The 16,361-nt window shown below is 42.3% G+C and overlaps 2 protein-coding genes across 3 annotated transcripts; one reads left to right on the top strand and one right to left on the bottom strand.

Moving 5' to 3' along the window:
• Positions 1 to 38: 38 nt before the first annotated feature.
• On the bottom strand, positions 39 to 8,090 carry LOC124681528 (flap endonuclease 1-B-like). Of its 2 annotated transcripts, XM_047216438.1 has the most exons (17): positions 8,064 to 8,090; positions 7,832 to 7,948; positions 7,131 to 7,189; positions 6,960 to 7,019; positions 6,814 to 6,867; positions 6,676 to 6,724; positions 6,522 to 6,569; positions 6,279 to 6,344; positions 5,538 to 5,588; positions 5,336 to 5,455; positions 5,181 to 5,265; positions 4,666 to 4,744; positions 2,049 to 2,157; positions 1,922 to 1,978; positions 1,770 to 1,816; positions 1,635 to 1,686; positions 39 to 461 (listed from the first exon to the last, which is right to left on the bottom strand). In XM_047216438.1, exons 1-17 carry the CDS (start codon positions 8,073 to 8,075, stop codon positions 288 to 290), a joined length of 1,239 nt encoding a protein of 412 aa, XP_047072394.1. In that variant the 5' UTR covers positions 8,076 to 8,090; the 3' UTR covers positions 39 to 287. The 2 variants fall into 2 exon arrangements, with proteins under 2 accessions (XP_047072394.1, XP_047072393.1); XM_047216437.1 differs by having other exon boundaries at positions 6,960 to 7,189.
• Positions 8,091 to 12,428: 4,338 nt separating this feature from the next.
• LOC124681525 (guanosine deaminase-like) lies at positions 12,429 to 14,064 on the top strand. The gene is made up of 4 exons (XM_047216432.1): positions 12,429 to 12,483; positions 12,645 to 12,835; positions 13,508 to 13,612; positions 13,700 to 14,064. Exons 2-4 carry the CDS (start codon positions 12,779 to 12,781, stop codon positions 13,868 to 13,870), a joined length of 333 nt encoding a protein of 110 aa, XP_047072388.1. The 5' UTR covers positions 12,429 to 12,483; positions 12,645 to 12,778; the 3' UTR covers positions 13,871 to 14,064.
• The last annotated feature ends 2,297 nt before the right edge of the window (positions 14,065 to 16,361 follow it).

Below are 16,361 nucleotides of genomic sequence, written 5' to 3'. Positions count from 1 at the left end.
ACATAAAATTTACTACTTTAAGTTTGACATAATGGAAGGGAGATATGTATAGTTATGAGCATTGATAACGAAAGGCGATCAAACATTTTCTGTTCACCACGGGACATTCCAGTACGAAGAAGTGTTAGATATGAGTAAGCTGAAGCATTGAATTTCATTTTCCAGATTACAAGACATAAGCCTAAATTACAATCAAAGCATATGCTTAACACATTCCAAGTGTTCATCCATTCTTCCTGTAACTTGGTGCTTCGCCCAGTAATCTTGAGAACCAGCAATTTCCAGATTTAGATGAAAGAGAAGGCATGAGGCATCGCACGAAATCCTGATTGCCTTCCCAGCACCAATGGTTTTGAACTAGAACTACCGTATCTGAAATCAGAGCTTGAGCTCCTGCACACTTGTAGAGCAGACCTGCTCTTCAGACCGTGTCCTGAAGCACCTATAACGCACTTGGATTCCTGTTATCCAGTAAAATATGAACACATAAGATAAAGATCGACATTATAGTCTTTCTTGGTTTTAAAAATTGTACACAACTTCATACTAATATATTTCTATCCAACCAAATAAGATACAAAGCATACCCAAAAAGAAAATTCAGAAAGAAAATAGGTAATAGCGCACCACTAGACTACTCCACATTAGAAGAAACAAATAATACTTGAAGAAACAGGAATGTTTTCATTTTCTCATTGCAAGGGCAGAATACTCTGAAGGGACAATCTACCACTGTGTGAGGTGTGATGGAGTGAACTGTAAGAGTTCGCGCAGATAAGCCAGGCCGGTGCACAGAATGTTGGCCGCAAAGAGCCAAAGACTCATGGATAAGAAGATTAAGTGTGAACAGAGTCCAATTTGGATAGATACCTTTTGCAAGCATTAGTGTTACTTTGTGTAGCATTTTTTTTAAGTGTTAGCCTTTAGTTGTTGAAGTCCAAGCTGTGTTGGCAGATACAGATGAGTCTGAGTTGTGTTGGTCGGCCATTCTTGTTTGGGACACCCATTAGACAAAAGAGGCTCAACATCTTGTTAATGGTTAGGGTTTCAAAATATACATGCTATTACGCAAGCAAGAAGAATTTAGTCTGTTTCCTGAAAGTCTTCTCTCTCTCACATATGGTTTCTCCCTATTCTAGTATCCCACATTCATGTGTGCCATCACAGCCCCCTTCTGTATGGCGTGTTACGGGCTTTATCACCCTAACCAGTATTTGCCTAGCTCATGGACAAATGTATCACGGTGAGGTGCGTCCACCTACAGAGAGGTCTACTGAAAGTCTTCTCTCATGAACAAATGGTTTGGTTTAAGATCACTTGAATGCGCATAATAATGGAGGGAAAGGAAGGACAGATGAAAGCGATGGAGCAGTTGCTCAATAATTTTTCAACCAAATCTTCATATATTACCATTCATACTGGACATGAAATGTAACTTCCAGGGAAATGTAGAAATTAAGCAAACAGGATATTGGAAGAGAGAAAAAAACAGAAAGCGAGAAGAGAGTGGATGTGAAGTGTTGTTTATTTGTATTATTTTTGTGCATTTTACTGTTCTGTAAAAATGTGAAGTGTAGCCATATCGATTAGAAGCATGTGCGAGACAAATAGTACCAACTCTAACACTAGCGCACCTTTTCTGTAGTAGATCCTTGTAGATCTGCTACTGGTGTCAAAAGCTTCACTCTGAGACAATAAAAAGATATCATATTATAGGTGCAGTGATATTTATGAATTTATCCATGAGATACAAGCAGATTTACACTTACCGCCCTGGGGAATATCTATCCCTAGAAGCCTTTATCTTTTCTACCGCCTAGTAAATAATAATAATAAAATATTCAACAAATCAGTCATTTGATAATTCAAATTATGAGAGATTAATAAGAGTTGCATAGGTGAAATAAATATGCTTTCATGCCTTCTCTACTCGATCAGAACTGAAACTGTTTTCAAGTGCCAGGAAGTTCACAAGGCCCTGAAAAAGGGAGCAACATGTGTGAGTGCGAAAAAATATGGACCATGTGATATGAGTTGTCAAGTATAACCTCTTTGTCTGCTGAGGTCCACTGGAAATCTGGAATTTCTGTAGTAACGTTCGGTTTCTTAAACAGAGTCCGTACTTCCTGATAAGGCCAATCTTCTGGAACAATGTACCTATGGATCAAATATGAGTGTGCTCAGTAAAACCTAACATTTCAAGATTAATCGGAGTACCTTGTCAAAACAAGACATAGCTGTCGCTGTCTACCATGGAGCCCAAGGAATTTCAGTTTCTGGTAAGATTTTAATATTCAAAATTATTAGGATTGCCTCAAGCCCTCGACAAAACTGTAAATTACCACCTTGACACTGGCAATGCATTCATCAGAAATTAGTCATCAAAAGTCAAGACATGTCATTCGCAATGCAAATCAATCCCCACCTCAGAGGCCTTTGAGCATCTCCCAACAGAAGTCAAGAATCTGGTGAACTCTTGTGGTTCCAAGTTGCTGATTGCAGCTGCGCAGGAAATTCTGATCAAGACAGTAGGTCAAGCGATCTCTACTGAGCTGCTTTCAACTCTCTGTCACGACTTGCAAGAACATCACCGAAAGCCTAGCTAAATTTTGGTGGGGAGGATATGAAAAGAAATATAAACTGCATTGCGCAAGCTGGCCCAAGTTTGAAGGCCCCAAGTGTGTTGGTGGCATGGTTTTAGGGAAATTAGGAAATTGAAAGCGATGTTGGCAAAGCAGGGGTGGAGGGGCTGTTAACAAACCTGGACTATTTGTTCGCGAAGGTGTGGAGTGGCAAGTACTACCGCAATAGCAGCTTCCTTCAAGCAGGAAAAAAGAAGGAAGTCTCACATTTGACGTGCTATCTTTCATGGAAGAGAAGCTCTGAAAAAAAGGTCTTAATTAAAAGAATTGGAGATGGAGCCTAGCCAAATGTGTGCGATGACCCGTGGATCCCAAGCAACTTTGACCATAAACCTACATATCAGCCTACTTCTGCTACAGCTATGGTGGTCAATGGTCTGTTGGTGGAGGGCAAAGTTGAGCGGGATGTGCAAAAGGTTACTGCCAACTTCTGTGGTTCTGATTTGACAACAATCTGCAGTATTCCTTTGGGCAAATCTTCAAATGATTTCTAGGCTTGGGCTTATGAAAAGCATGGCTGTTTTACGGTCAGGTCTGCTTACATGCTCCTGGTTGATACTAGGGATGACCAGCAAGCTTCTAGCTCTAATGGTGAGGATCTCTTCTATCAGAAGTTGTGGAAATTCAAGGTTCCCCCGAAAGTCAAATGTTTCTACTGGAGAATCATCAAAGAATACATCCCATGTCATGTTATAATGAAGAAACGACACATGGAACGTCTTACTACTTGTGAGATCTGTGGTATGGAAGAATAGAGAATTTTCCGTACTCTTATTAGATGCACTTGGGCGAAGGCAAAGGTTTTCTGGAACACCTTGCGCAATCTCACTGGGGTCAAACTGCCCTCTTGCATCCTGATTTGTGGGTGGGGGATCTCATCACTTGTAGAGCTAATTCTGATCAGGAATCTTGCTTCATCATGTGTGGCCTTTGAGCAGTCTGGAATGCTAGGAATTCTCTCACTCATGATGCCAAAGAGAAGCCAGTGAAAACATGTGTTCAATGGCCTGTTGATGTGACTTTTGACATATGGAATGCAGGCTCTGGAAATGCAAGGGATGATAAGCCGAAAAGTGTTGAGTTATGAAAACAGCCTAATGGGTGGTAAGATCAATGTTGATGCTGGGTTCCAACAAAATGGCTTCCAAGGGGTGACTGGCTGCCTCTTACAGGCAATATCAAGTTTTACCATGCTCCTCCCGATGCTCTTGTCATGGAGGCTAATGCTCTAAGGGATGGTGTTAGGATGGGTGCTCATATGCGGAAGACCAAGATCCTGGTAGAAAGCAATTTCCAGATGCTTGTCAATCTTTGGGCCAAACATGGAGAGGACAGGTCGGAGGTGGCCACCATCTTCAAGGACGTCAAGGAGCTGTGTACAGGTTTCCCTAGTTTTCATTTCAACTTTGTTCATAGATTGGCTAATGCTGCTGCTCATCTGTGTGCAAAAAATGCTTCAGCTGATAGGCTAAGGTGTACTAGGGTGAACATGATTTTAAGTTTCCTTACTAGTTGCCTTCAACTTAACTGTAACTCTACTGTTTCTACTGAATTAAATGCTCCTGGTTCGCACAAAAAAGAGACAAATCAGCCCCCATTGATACCATTAACCTGGGGGTGACTGCAATAGCACAAGAGCAACACAGCGAAATGATATGTGCAGGAATATAACAGTGTCATAGCGCATAAAGCACAGTGGCATGGCCACAGTAGCAGTTCAAGAGTGTGGGACAGTGACAGTTATTTAGGTCTTTTGGAATAAGATGTGTGGTAGACACAGCGGCAGCACGGTTAAAACATAAAGGCATATATGATAATATACTCAATCCATGTTAAGCATGTTTTAGCATGTTCACATGGAAAATCATCATTGAAACATCATTGCTACGATTCAAATGTGTCCATAATGTCTGATAGCATAGTTTTTTCCACATGGAATTTGAATGCATGATCAGGTTAATGGACTCAAAAAGTTTCATAATACTTTGATACCAACATAAATCACTAGCAAGGATAAGCATACCTCTTGTTAAGATTTGGCACAACTTCTTCTATGCAACCATACTCACGTATTAGTTTCAAGGCTCTTTGTCCCCCAATACCTATTCGAACAAAGATGGAGAAACTAAAAGTATTAAAAAGGCTGTAGAATTTGGACCAATTTATTGATTTATGGCAAAGATTTGTCGTGGGTGGAAACATCACATCAGCCAATTCCACTGCACTATAAGCAAAGCCCCTGCTCAACATAATTTAAACTTCACTTGTAGCTAACAGAAACATACATTTAAATTCTTAAGGCAGGCACAGAAGATAAATTTTGAATCTGAAGGCCGGATATTACACTTCCACAGTTCTGCTGGAGCTATGTTTGGAATTGACTGGTGTGTCCACCCATGACATGAGCAGTTAGTAAAAGGGAGGCAGCTCTAACATTTTCAGAGTTGTGCGTCTTTAAGAAAATCATAAAGTACTGCATCATAATTTGGGCCATCTAATATCAAAACTGTGTAAAAAAAACATATGAAGCAGTAAAACCTTTAATATTCTCGCAGTAGTCACATCCACTAAGGATACATAAGTCGATGAACTGATCCATTGTGAGTCCAAGTTCCTCCAAAACCTGTGAAATAGCAAAGAAACAAAATGATAATCGGAAGGAAAAAAATTCAGATAAAAATAGAAGATATTACCTTTGACATTTCAAACTCTGTTACAGGAGACTTTTTGAAACTAAGGTCAGTTACATGGCGAAGAAATCTTCGAGCACCAAAAGTCAATGAGTCCATATCCTCTGAAGCAACAGCATATGCCTGACACTCACAATGAAATATAGTTCAGTCATGCTAATTGTGTAAGAAAGATAGTTCTTACGACGTTGTTTGGGTGTTACACCTTATGGTTCTCACAAAGTGATGCACACTGTGCTTCTGCTTCACCTGGTGCCTGCATAAGCAGAGTGCGTAAGTACTCGGACAAAGTGATTAGGTATATACATATAGCTGAGAAGCTCATAAAGGCCAGCTAACAAGTTCGCGTCATTGCCATGAAATTGCAGTTCGGCATGTTGCTCTGTTCAAAGAATTTCTCTCCAAAGAAGCAAAGCCCAATACAGCCTGTTTTCATTTCATGATATTGCTTATACCATGGGGAACAACTGTTGGTGGACAAAGTATCACTACTCTGATATGGTATGCATACCAATGCTTAAGCTAGGCCTTTTGTTACCTCAAGCTTAGCTAAACAGACAAGCTAAAGAGAAAACATACATGAGACAAGCAAGGAATACTTTGCTGCTTATGGTTAAGATTTTGCAGAGGCCCGCAGGCTGAGCTCGCCTGAACAATTACTAGGCGTGAAAGGATCCCCTGACAGAGAAATAATTTTATATCCCTATCTAGGAGAACTTATATTTGAGCAGATTTAAGGCCTCCCAAGCAGGCACATAAGTGAGGGTGATGTTTTTTTTCCTGAAGTGGAAGTCTGGTGATTACTTCTTTGTGTGCGAAAGATTTTGAATGTTCTATTAAATCTCCACGGCATTGAAAAGACACATCAATTAAGAAACTAACTCATCTGTGAGAACAATGTATAAAAATACTTTAAGCAACGGATAGACGAAAGAATTAATGATACCTCAACTACAGGGACACCCATCAATCCTAACAGCCTCTTACAGTCGTCATTGTGTTTTTTCGTCATCTGGAAAGAAAAGGAACAAAAAGATCGCAATACATGCTTGGAAGCTGGAACCAGTTGCAGACAAAGATCAAAATGGCAGAATGGATGTGAGGATACTTTATACCGAAGCTTATTTTTTTGTGAAAAGTTAATACACACAAAAATTATTGCCTCCTTTCCAAATCACAGAACAATTACCTTCACAGTCCTTTTGCTCAATTTTTCAATTGAATCTTCGTCTCCAACCTGTAATGCAATGGCCACCTTAGAGGTCTGGCAACACAACAAATACAGAAGCATGGCGAGTAAGGAGGAGGGCTGGAGACACTAGAACTACGGTGAGGAGCATGACCTCAATAGCACTATGAAGATCTTTCGAAGCATCATCCCTCTTCAAAGACCTAATAAACAGAAAACTTATGGCATAACATGTAATGGGATTTGCAAATGATAGTGATGAATGGAAGCAAGGGAACGATCCAGTGCATACCTTTTGGCCAGTTCCTTTTTCTTCAGATCAGGTGGCTCGCCATCAAACACAAACCTGGCAAGAAGTTCAGCAGTTAACCCTGTCAGAGTATCAATTGCAGCTGTACCCAAGGAATGAACAGCGACCACAGAAATGGATCAACTTACACAGGTTTTATTCCTGCTTCTAGCAATCTCACGGTCCGGTTCAACATGCCTTGCAGATGACTGCGATTTAAGGATGAAAGTTCAAATGAGCTAATGAACATCATGGGCTCATGACCAATCAGACGAGAATTTTGATGGGCAGACAATATCTTAAAATTGCTTTTTTCTTGCCTTGTGACTTCACCAGCCTCATTGGTCAGAACCTCTGTTCCTTTCCTTCCAACCACGACCTAGAGAAATGAATCCCAGTGTTATACCAAAAAAATACGCAGTCAAATGGCCAACCCACATGGTTTGCAAGTGCTCCTTTTTTAGAAAAGGAGCATAACCCCCGGCCTCTGCATCCAAATATTATTTAAAAAGCCAGGCAGAGAAACACAGCAAAAGCAACATGCAATGGAATTGGTAACAGCGGATTCTACAACTGTTTACCAATAAGCATCCCCTTTTTCCAACATAGGAAAATCTGGCACATGCTAACAGTATATTATAAGCATCCCCTTTTGTCAACATATGGACAGCTTGTACATGCTAGCAACATTGCGGTTAGAAGAAAACGGCGTGTTCATTAATTTACGCTCTCCGACATAAATCAGCTAGCGGTAACCACTGAACCTCACAGCCTCTCGCACAGAATATGCCGTGTGGAATTGTTTTGGCATTTGCTCAAACTTTTGGTGGGCATCACGCCACAGTGCTCTAATGTGCCAGTGCAAGCCCAATCAATCGCCCATGGCATTGGAAGTAAGCTTGGACCGAAACCCATCACCGGAGTAACAGCATTGTACAAGCTGATTGCACAATTACAACTCGCAGCACTCGAATCGAAGCGGAAGGGGGTCAGTGGAGTAGATGGAAGGGAGGTGACTCACCAGGAACTGGTAGATGCTGAGGCTGGCGTCGATGGCAATGACGCGGCCCCGGTAGTCCTCCACCCGCCGCAACGTCGCTGCCCTCGGCGCGTGCTCCGCCAGCAGCTTCGTCAAACCCTAGCGGGCCAAGAGCAGAGGATGGAGTAAGGGAGGGAGAGACCGTCACATCGAGAGCTAACGGCGGAGGGCGAAAAAAGGATGCGCGAATCGGAAAACCTCTGGGGGAGAGTACCTTGATGCCCATGGCGTCGTCGGCGAGCCCAAGCGCGGCGAGGAGCCTCCGATAGTCCGACAGTCTCCGCTGCCGCCGGCCGGCTTTTCCCGCCGGGGAAGTCAGGAGAGGAGAGGGAGGAGAGGAAGTGGATAGAAAATTTTGGGCTCAAGCTCTAAATGGGCCTGCACGTCTTTCGCTGGCTCTGCCTATTTTGTTCTCTTTTTTTTGCCACACAATGCAGTGCCTATTCTTTTGGGACCGTATTGAACGACGCAGCCATGTGCCCATTCAACTACTGACAAAATATATACTAAATTCGTTCAAAAAAATCAAAAATATGGCTAAAAAATATTCTAATAAAATAAATTATATACCCTTAAAAATTAATAATATAGATACTTTGTTTTTGTATTTTGAAATTGTTTCATCCATGTGCCCATTCATCTCCCAATATATAGAAATCAAGATCTGTTTTTATTATTAACGTCATTGTCACAAGATCTTAGGGCATTTTTTTATAAGGGCGCTTTATTACTCATAAAATGCAATTACACCCGACCTCTGCATAGATAAAATGCACAGAGCCGTTCAAAAAGTCTCAAAAGTCTGGAGTGCTAAAAAAATCGAATTACATATCAGACATGAGCAAATGTAAAACGCCTAAGGTGAAGGCGGAGGCCCAATCCGTTGATTATGCTGCCACCCATGTAGGAAAAAAGTATCCCTCGTCGTGTCCTCCAACCGTGTACAGACCTCCGTAAACAGGTCGTTGTTCTCCACCTTCTGCAGCGCAGTCCACGTACGGAGAGTAGCGGTATATATGTAGATAACCTGCAAGAGAGAACAATTCTTGTCATTAAAAACTTTGTCATTTCTAGCGCCCCCACCCTAATAAACGTTATAAATTTGTGATCGATCCCATGAAGCCAATTACCGAAGATGTTGGCCACACTAGTCGGGGATGCAGATCACGAGCTATTTGGATGCATGACCATATAGATCTGGCAAAGCGATATTGGAAGAACAAGTGTTTAATCCTCTTATTGTGTTGACAAAAACACACCGTGTACTCCCATGTCAATTGCGTTTTACAAGATTATCTTTGGTTAGGATTACTCCTCGACGCAAATACCAGCCAAAAATCTTAATTTTGACAGGTATTTTCATCTTCCAAATCCTAGGGCATGTATAATGGTGATATTTTAGCAGTGCCACGTTAAGGTGGAGAACGAGAAGGGTGAAAAAAGGGTTTGTCTTCTCTTAATTAAGAGATGATCTCTTATCACAATCTATCTCACCGCATATTTAGGACGTGCTGGTTAATTAGTAGAGATAAGACTAAAAGAATAATCCATTGTACATCATATTTTATCGTCATATCTAGATTATATAGCCAATTAAGGTAAGAAAAATCTTATCAACCATTGCACATGCCCTTAGGAACTGAATCCACGTATTAATATGTTTCACGAAAAATAAAAACTACCAAAGAACAATCCTCAAGTTAGTTAGGGGTTGTTGAACATCACTCCCCCACCAATCAAGCCATACATAATAGTACAAGCATACATATTCGTGGTATCTTACAATTTTAGGTACAACCGTGGCCAATCGATATGTATCATGATGGTATTTTAATGTGGTACTATCTTACTCGTATTATAGGTAATGTGGTATCTTTGGTATCTCGATATGAAAGGGATATCATACGTAATAGTGTGGCAAGTTGAAGAGTAAAAGTTATTTTTATAGTCTCAAGGCTAACAAAGTATTAAAAATATATAACATCAATAAATTTAGACGAGATGAGTTTAAAAATGAGTTTGTATATGCGGTAGCGCACAACCACGAAGCCAGCGGTAGTGGAATTAGCGGCGATGAGGGAGATTTTCACGCACCACCCGTGCAATCTCAATCTGGAGTAGGCGGCGTGCTACACAAAACTCGCCTCCACATGCCTTTTCCAGCGCGAAAGGGAGGTGGAGATTGCCAGCTTCCCCAACACTAACTCCCGATCGACATCGTCATCGTGCTCGTCAGGCTCGGCGCCTTATTCGTCACCAAGACGCACTGGCGGCATCATCAGCCGCAAGGCTCACGTGTAACGCGACACTTCGTTGGCCTCGGTGCTCCTTGACTCGAAGAAGGAAAAGGTGGTGAGGAAGAAGGAGCCTCCTTCTCCGTCGCCACGGTGCGGGCGCATATACCTACGGCGCCCGAACGAGAAGCATGTCCTTCTCCTGCCACCGCCAAAGAAGAAGAAGGATTGGTGGGATCTCAAGCTAGATCTTCAGGCGACGTACTGTGTGCCGGATAACCCCGAAGATGCACGGCCTAGGTGGCCCTCATGAGTCGATCCTTGAACACCGCGCCAGCGGCCAACAACGGTTCGCGTAGTGGTGGTCGGCAACGAACATCGAGAATGCCATTGACCTCGAGGAGCTGAGGGCGGCTCTCAGGCCAACTTTGGTGACCCCACCGCAGGACAGCAACTTCAAGGAGGCATGGGGCTCCTACGACAATTACGAATTTAAATGAATTTCAATATCTTTTTAAATTTATGAAGTTTTTAGAAAAATATTACTTTCGATCATGTTTAATCGACGTCTGCATTGATTGATTATACGTGATCAGAAGGAGTATTATTCTAGAAGCCAACATATTGGGATCGCGGTTGTGAAAACCCCTCCTTGTATCTGAAACATTGTCCCGGCGCTCCAGCGTGGAGATCCGATCGAGTTGGGGGGAAGAAGACCCCCTTACTTTTATGTTTTTGTTTTTTAGTATAGGCTGACAAGTGGAATCTATGTCCACATCAGCAAGTTTACCAAGTGTGTGATGCCACCTCAGTTCTGATAGTGAAACCCACCGGCCAAAATCGTTGTCTATTCATGTTTAATGTTTTTTTTTTGCTAAAAACATGAACAAATGTGGTGGGGTTTTTCCGCAAATCGTAAGTGGTAGTATTGGATAAATTTGGTTGTTTTTTTTTGAAACTTTAAACCATTCTATTAAGCAAACATCAGGCCGCCTCATTAAATACTTTCCAGCCCCCTCAGGTACCCTGAAAGGAAAAGAGTGCGTTTGGAATCTGCTGCCGCGAGTCACATAATAGTTACATCATCTATAAGAGTTTGTAGAATAAACCTAGGGGGTTCATCGATCCAATTACAAGAATTAACACTCTGAAAACAAAACCTAGCTAGTTCATCCGCCATTTATTTGCTTCTCTCGGACAATGCTTAAATTTCACATCATGAAGTCCAGACAATCAGCAAAGATCGCAGACCTTTCGCTCCGCCAGGTGTCACCACCAGTTTCCAGAGAGTCTGATTCCGTCTCGATCCGGGAACACCCACGGCGCACGCGACGAGCTCCAGTCCAGTATATGTCAAATTTGGTTGGTTTTATTTGCTATTAACTCCCTACCCAGTCTGTGTCAAAAAAAAACTCCCTACCCAGTCTGTGTCAAAAAAAAGACAAACAAAAAAAAAAAACTCCCTACCTAGTCCGCGAGAGGTGGGTCTACGCCTCTCCGGTCGGTGTCGTCGCCTCCCCCGTCCACACAACCACGGCGCACGCGACGAGCTCCGGTGCCGGGACCATCCGACAATGGCCCGCGCCGGCCACTGTCGCGAGAACGTGGCGACCCCGCCGGCCAGACCGACTCAGCAGCGGCAGTGCAGCACACACGGCTCCTCCTCCCACAGGCAGACACACTGTACAGCCGCGCATCTCGTCGCTCCGCCGGTCCGGTTCCGCTCCTCATCGCCATGGACGGAGCCAAGGGTACGTCCACCTACTGTCGTGAATCTCGTGATCCGCGGGGCAAAAAAATTTCCCTTCTGGGCGGCAGATCACCTCTTGCTTTGCTGAGGAGAAGGTTATCTTGCAAGTTTGGGATGGGATGGATAGGGCCATGGGGGTGGATTAGTTCCACAAACGGGTCGGCTGGGACTTGCGATGAAGCATTTTTTTTCAGACTCTTCAATTTCAGTAAGACCGTGGGATTTAGTGTGCTCTTTCGGTTCTCTGTATCTAAATCGGGAATTCTGCTAGTTTTGGGGACTATGTTAGACCATGTGCAATCACTGAGTAGGCCTTAGATGAGGCAATTGGCCCTGGGAGGGGAAAATTGTCTGCATATGTCGATTGCAGACTCTGCTACTTCTCTTTTGCTAAGTTTATTTTTGTAATAAACTGATTAAGCACACACAGTCCTCCATTGTCCTGCATAGCAGTAGCATTTACAATCTTCTGGGTTCAGTAATGGGGATCCTTTTTGTTTTGGGATGCTACCGCTGTTCCAGGTTTGACACCTTTTGTTTGTTCTACTTCTACGGTGCCTCATGTATCATCTTCATTCATTCTTTTGTAGCTGTGGAGGCCGAGGATGGAACCATCTCAGTTGTTTCTGCAATTCCTGGTGATCAGGAAGGTACTAGTTATTACTAGTTTAGATCGCTCTCTAGTTCTGCTGCATTATAGGACATACATATTTGACCCAAAAAAAAGACATGTCCAACATTTGTTACTTTCCGTGTTTAGAGAACTGTTAAAAAAAAGGCTTACTTGTTTATGCTTTTCTGCGTCGAACAGCTGCACAAGACAGGGATCTTAAGTATTTGTCAAAAGCGATAGAAGAAGCTTACCAAGCAGTGGAACATGGCCATGGACGCCCATTTGGTGCGGTTGTTGTCCGCAACGACGAAGTGATAGTCAGTTGTCATAACATGGTTCTGAATCACACTGATCCAACTGCCCATGCTGAAGTAACTGCAATAAGAGAGGTAAGGATGTAAGGTGCCCTGTAGACAGTGGCTATTTTCACAATGTATTATAGTTTGTGCAGAGCAGTTGTGTGTTGTACCCAACTGAGAAAGTGTATTTAGCATAGTTTTAAATAGCCGCTATAGCCCCGCTATAGGCTGGCTATAGCCCTCCGAAAAGGTGTGTCTAAGTGCATTAGCCCGCTAAACGGTGGCTATAGCCCGCTATTTAAAACCTTGGTATTTAGCATACTCTAGTAGTAGTGATATGATCTTGCATTATATTATCGATGCTAGTCATTGTAACTATACAATCTTGACTATTCAAGTGTGTGTTGTATACTTTACTAGAGACAGCTATGTTTCATAATCATACTAAAAAATTCCACCACCCTAATAATTGTTTATTTTCCATAAAAAAAAGTCGAATCATTTATCGTTTTATCCTTATATTTTTAGAATTTTCTTGCAACTAGCATAGATAGAGTAGGTACTCTCAATATCAGTAGATAAAACAGAAGAAATTCATTTCAACATGAAAACATGCTTATATTTCTAAGCAGCCCACCAAGGGCTATATTTAGTGGCACTAGGTTGCATGGTTGGCATTACCTTTGGACCCATATATAGTATTATTTCTTTTCCATTGTTTCGGTATCTGTCTCACAAATCAAGGTTTCGCTTTTACTCTAGGCTTGCAAAAAGCTTGGAAAAAATGATTTGTCAGATTGCGAAATGTATGCATCTTGTGAACCTTGCCCGATGTGCTTTGGCGCTGTGCATGTATCCCGGATCAAGGTTAACTCTTTAGCCCTTAACATTCTTTGTCAAATAGAATAATGGTTTTGTTTTTAATTAACAATCTTGTTGAATGCTGCCGCACAGAGGCTGGTGTATGGAGCAAAGGCAGAAGCTGCTATCGCCAGTGGGATCAATACTCTCGGAGGAACTGGGTTCTACCCGACACCCAACATGGAGATAAAGCGCGCAGATGGCATTGGAGCCCTTCTTGCTGAACAAGTCTTTGAGAAGACTAAGGGAAAATTTCGAATGTAGTACCAATGTGTAACATGGTGGGATTTCCCACATTGCGAAAACCCCCTGATGCTCTGAAAGAATAATGTAATTGTCAAGCATTCTGTCATTGGGATGGGTCAACAACTTTCAATTTAAATATACACCACCATTGATTTATCACTATACTTGAGCTTCGGAGAAACAAGTACAATTATGTTATTGTTCATGTGCAATTCGTATAATTTCCCTGGAGTATCTACCTTGCCCTTTCATCTGATCTTACTTTCTCCCTTGAAAAAAAATCTGATCTTATTTTAATTGTGAGGTACTATTTTTTTTAAATACAACAACAGAGAGCTTCATTATGAGTCAACCAAAGTGCAACCTTTCATAATTTAAATAGCAGGAATCACTTGATACACCGTTTTCGCTTCTCATGTTTTTACTCAATTTATGATCCTGCTTTCCAAACTCAAAGAAGTTCCTGAAACTAAGTTCACCCTGCATTTCAGTTCATGCATAACTTCCATCTCTTGCTACTAAACTTGCAATGGAGGATTCCAACTCACAAAGTTCATGCATAATTTGGATGTAATACAATTTTAGCACCATTAGGAAATAAAATCATATGAAGAAACTCAAGCAGGATATCTTAATTAGCACCATCCCTAGTATAGATCTAGGGAAAAAATTGTTATTGTTCATGTGCCAATTTGATTTTACCATCCCTTGTATAGATCTAGGAAAAAAAATGCAAGGCCCATGAAAAATTAGAGAGAAGCTGAAGCCTAAGAACTATATAAAAGTAGGAAAGTACCAGCCCATGTTGGTGAACCGACATACATAATGTAACTGACCCAGATGTGGACTCCGAGACCTAGCCCACTAGATAAGGGCTATGAGGAGCCACCGGGGAGGGAATCCACAATCCTAGCAATACACACACCATTGTAGCCCTAGTTTTGAATACAATCTCGGTGACTTCAGCCCTTTGATATTGATCTCGTCGGATACCTAATTTGTCTAAAAAGTCTGTGAAGCCACCAGCGCTCTCATTTCCTAAAACCCAAGTCCATACTTATGAGAATTGTCGAGGTATCTCCTCGTCAATTGGCGCCGTCTGTATGGATTCGTCAACTTTGGCTTCTGCAACAGCCAAACAAGGCATCCCCTCGTCCACCGTGATAACATGTCTGGAACTCGTGCTCTTCAGCATGAAGGTAAGACCCTAGGATCCGTCCTATGCGTCCTATGCAGCCTAGTATTCGCACAAGAATGCGCTCCGCTAGAAATTATCCATATCGACGATATGATGAAAAATCCCAACGGACGTGTTGGGTGCCCTTAACATTTAGCTGGAATTTAGAACTCGATAAGACCTCTGCAGCCCAAGCTGAATTACGCCAGTAATCCGAATTCGTGTCTGGGGACTCGAGTTTGAAGTAGGTTCACATGTATTTGCTCTGGCAATTAACTGGTTCCCGATTCGTCGGATGCACCAGACTTGTTTACCAATATCCCTATGACAAAACAATATCTAATGATAAGTGAAACGTTAATTCAACTTCAAATTTGAGTTCATGTTGCAAAGAAAGAAGTCAAGATTTGAGACTTGACTCGAGTGCATCGGGTGCTCAACATTACCATCCCTGGTACATATCCAGGAAGGAATATGCAAGGCCCATGAAGAATTAGGGAGAAGCTGAAGCCCAAGAACTATGTAAAAGTAGGCAAGTACCAGTTCATATCAGGTGAACTGACATACATAATGTAACCGATACAATATCATATTATGATACCACTCCCGCCTCTCACCTCATTAATTGGTGTGCCACATCAGATTTTTTCCAACATAGCATTCATGATACCACTTATGATACTCCTAGTGTGGCTAATCTTAGCGACACACTAATATGGCAAATGTTCAATACAAACATGGTAGTCATAGCACACCATGTCAATTGGTGGCAACAATCACTTTTTATCGACATAATAAAACTTTATCTTGTGTTTTTTACCAGGGGGCTGGTCCAGAAGGACCGAGGGTTCATTCATAAGCGGTGGAGGTATAACTTACATAAAGGGCCCCAAGAAAATAGAAAATGACAAATAGACCCTTACAAATTGCGGATAGGTTCTTAGAAGATAAACATGAAAAGCGATCCAACCCAGCTCCTTCTGCATTGCAGCAATGCTCGTCGCGGTACAACTCCATGTTGCCGGGGACAAAGACACTTGGGGCGTGGAGATGGAAGCCTACTACGCCGATATCAGAGGGCCTCCCGCAGTGGCTTGATAGCATGGAGGTTATAGAAGACCTAAAGCACACGGCTAGAAGAGGCAACCATCTCCGTCCCTTGAGATTGGAGGGGCCGCCCTTCGTCCATGGAGAACGGCAACGAAATCGACGCCGTGGCGAACCTCCGGCAAGAAGTATACATGCTTCCCTCCTTAGCATTTTTGCTTTGTAGAGATAGATATACCATCACAAGGGGTGGATGGTACGGTGGTTGTGCCACAAGTTGCACAT

This window comes from Lolium rigidum, unplaced genomic scaffold, assembly GCF_022539505.1.
Source record: "Lolium rigidum isolate FL_2022 unplaced genomic scaffold, APGP_CSIRO_Lrig_0.1 contig_46162_1, whole genome shotgun sequence".
Lineage (NCBI taxonomy): Eukaryota > Viridiplantae > Streptophyta > Magnoliopsida > Poales > Poaceae > Lolium > Lolium rigidum.
Note: the sequence above shows the minus strand (reverse complement) of the source record. Positions and strands in the feature narration are given on the sequence as shown.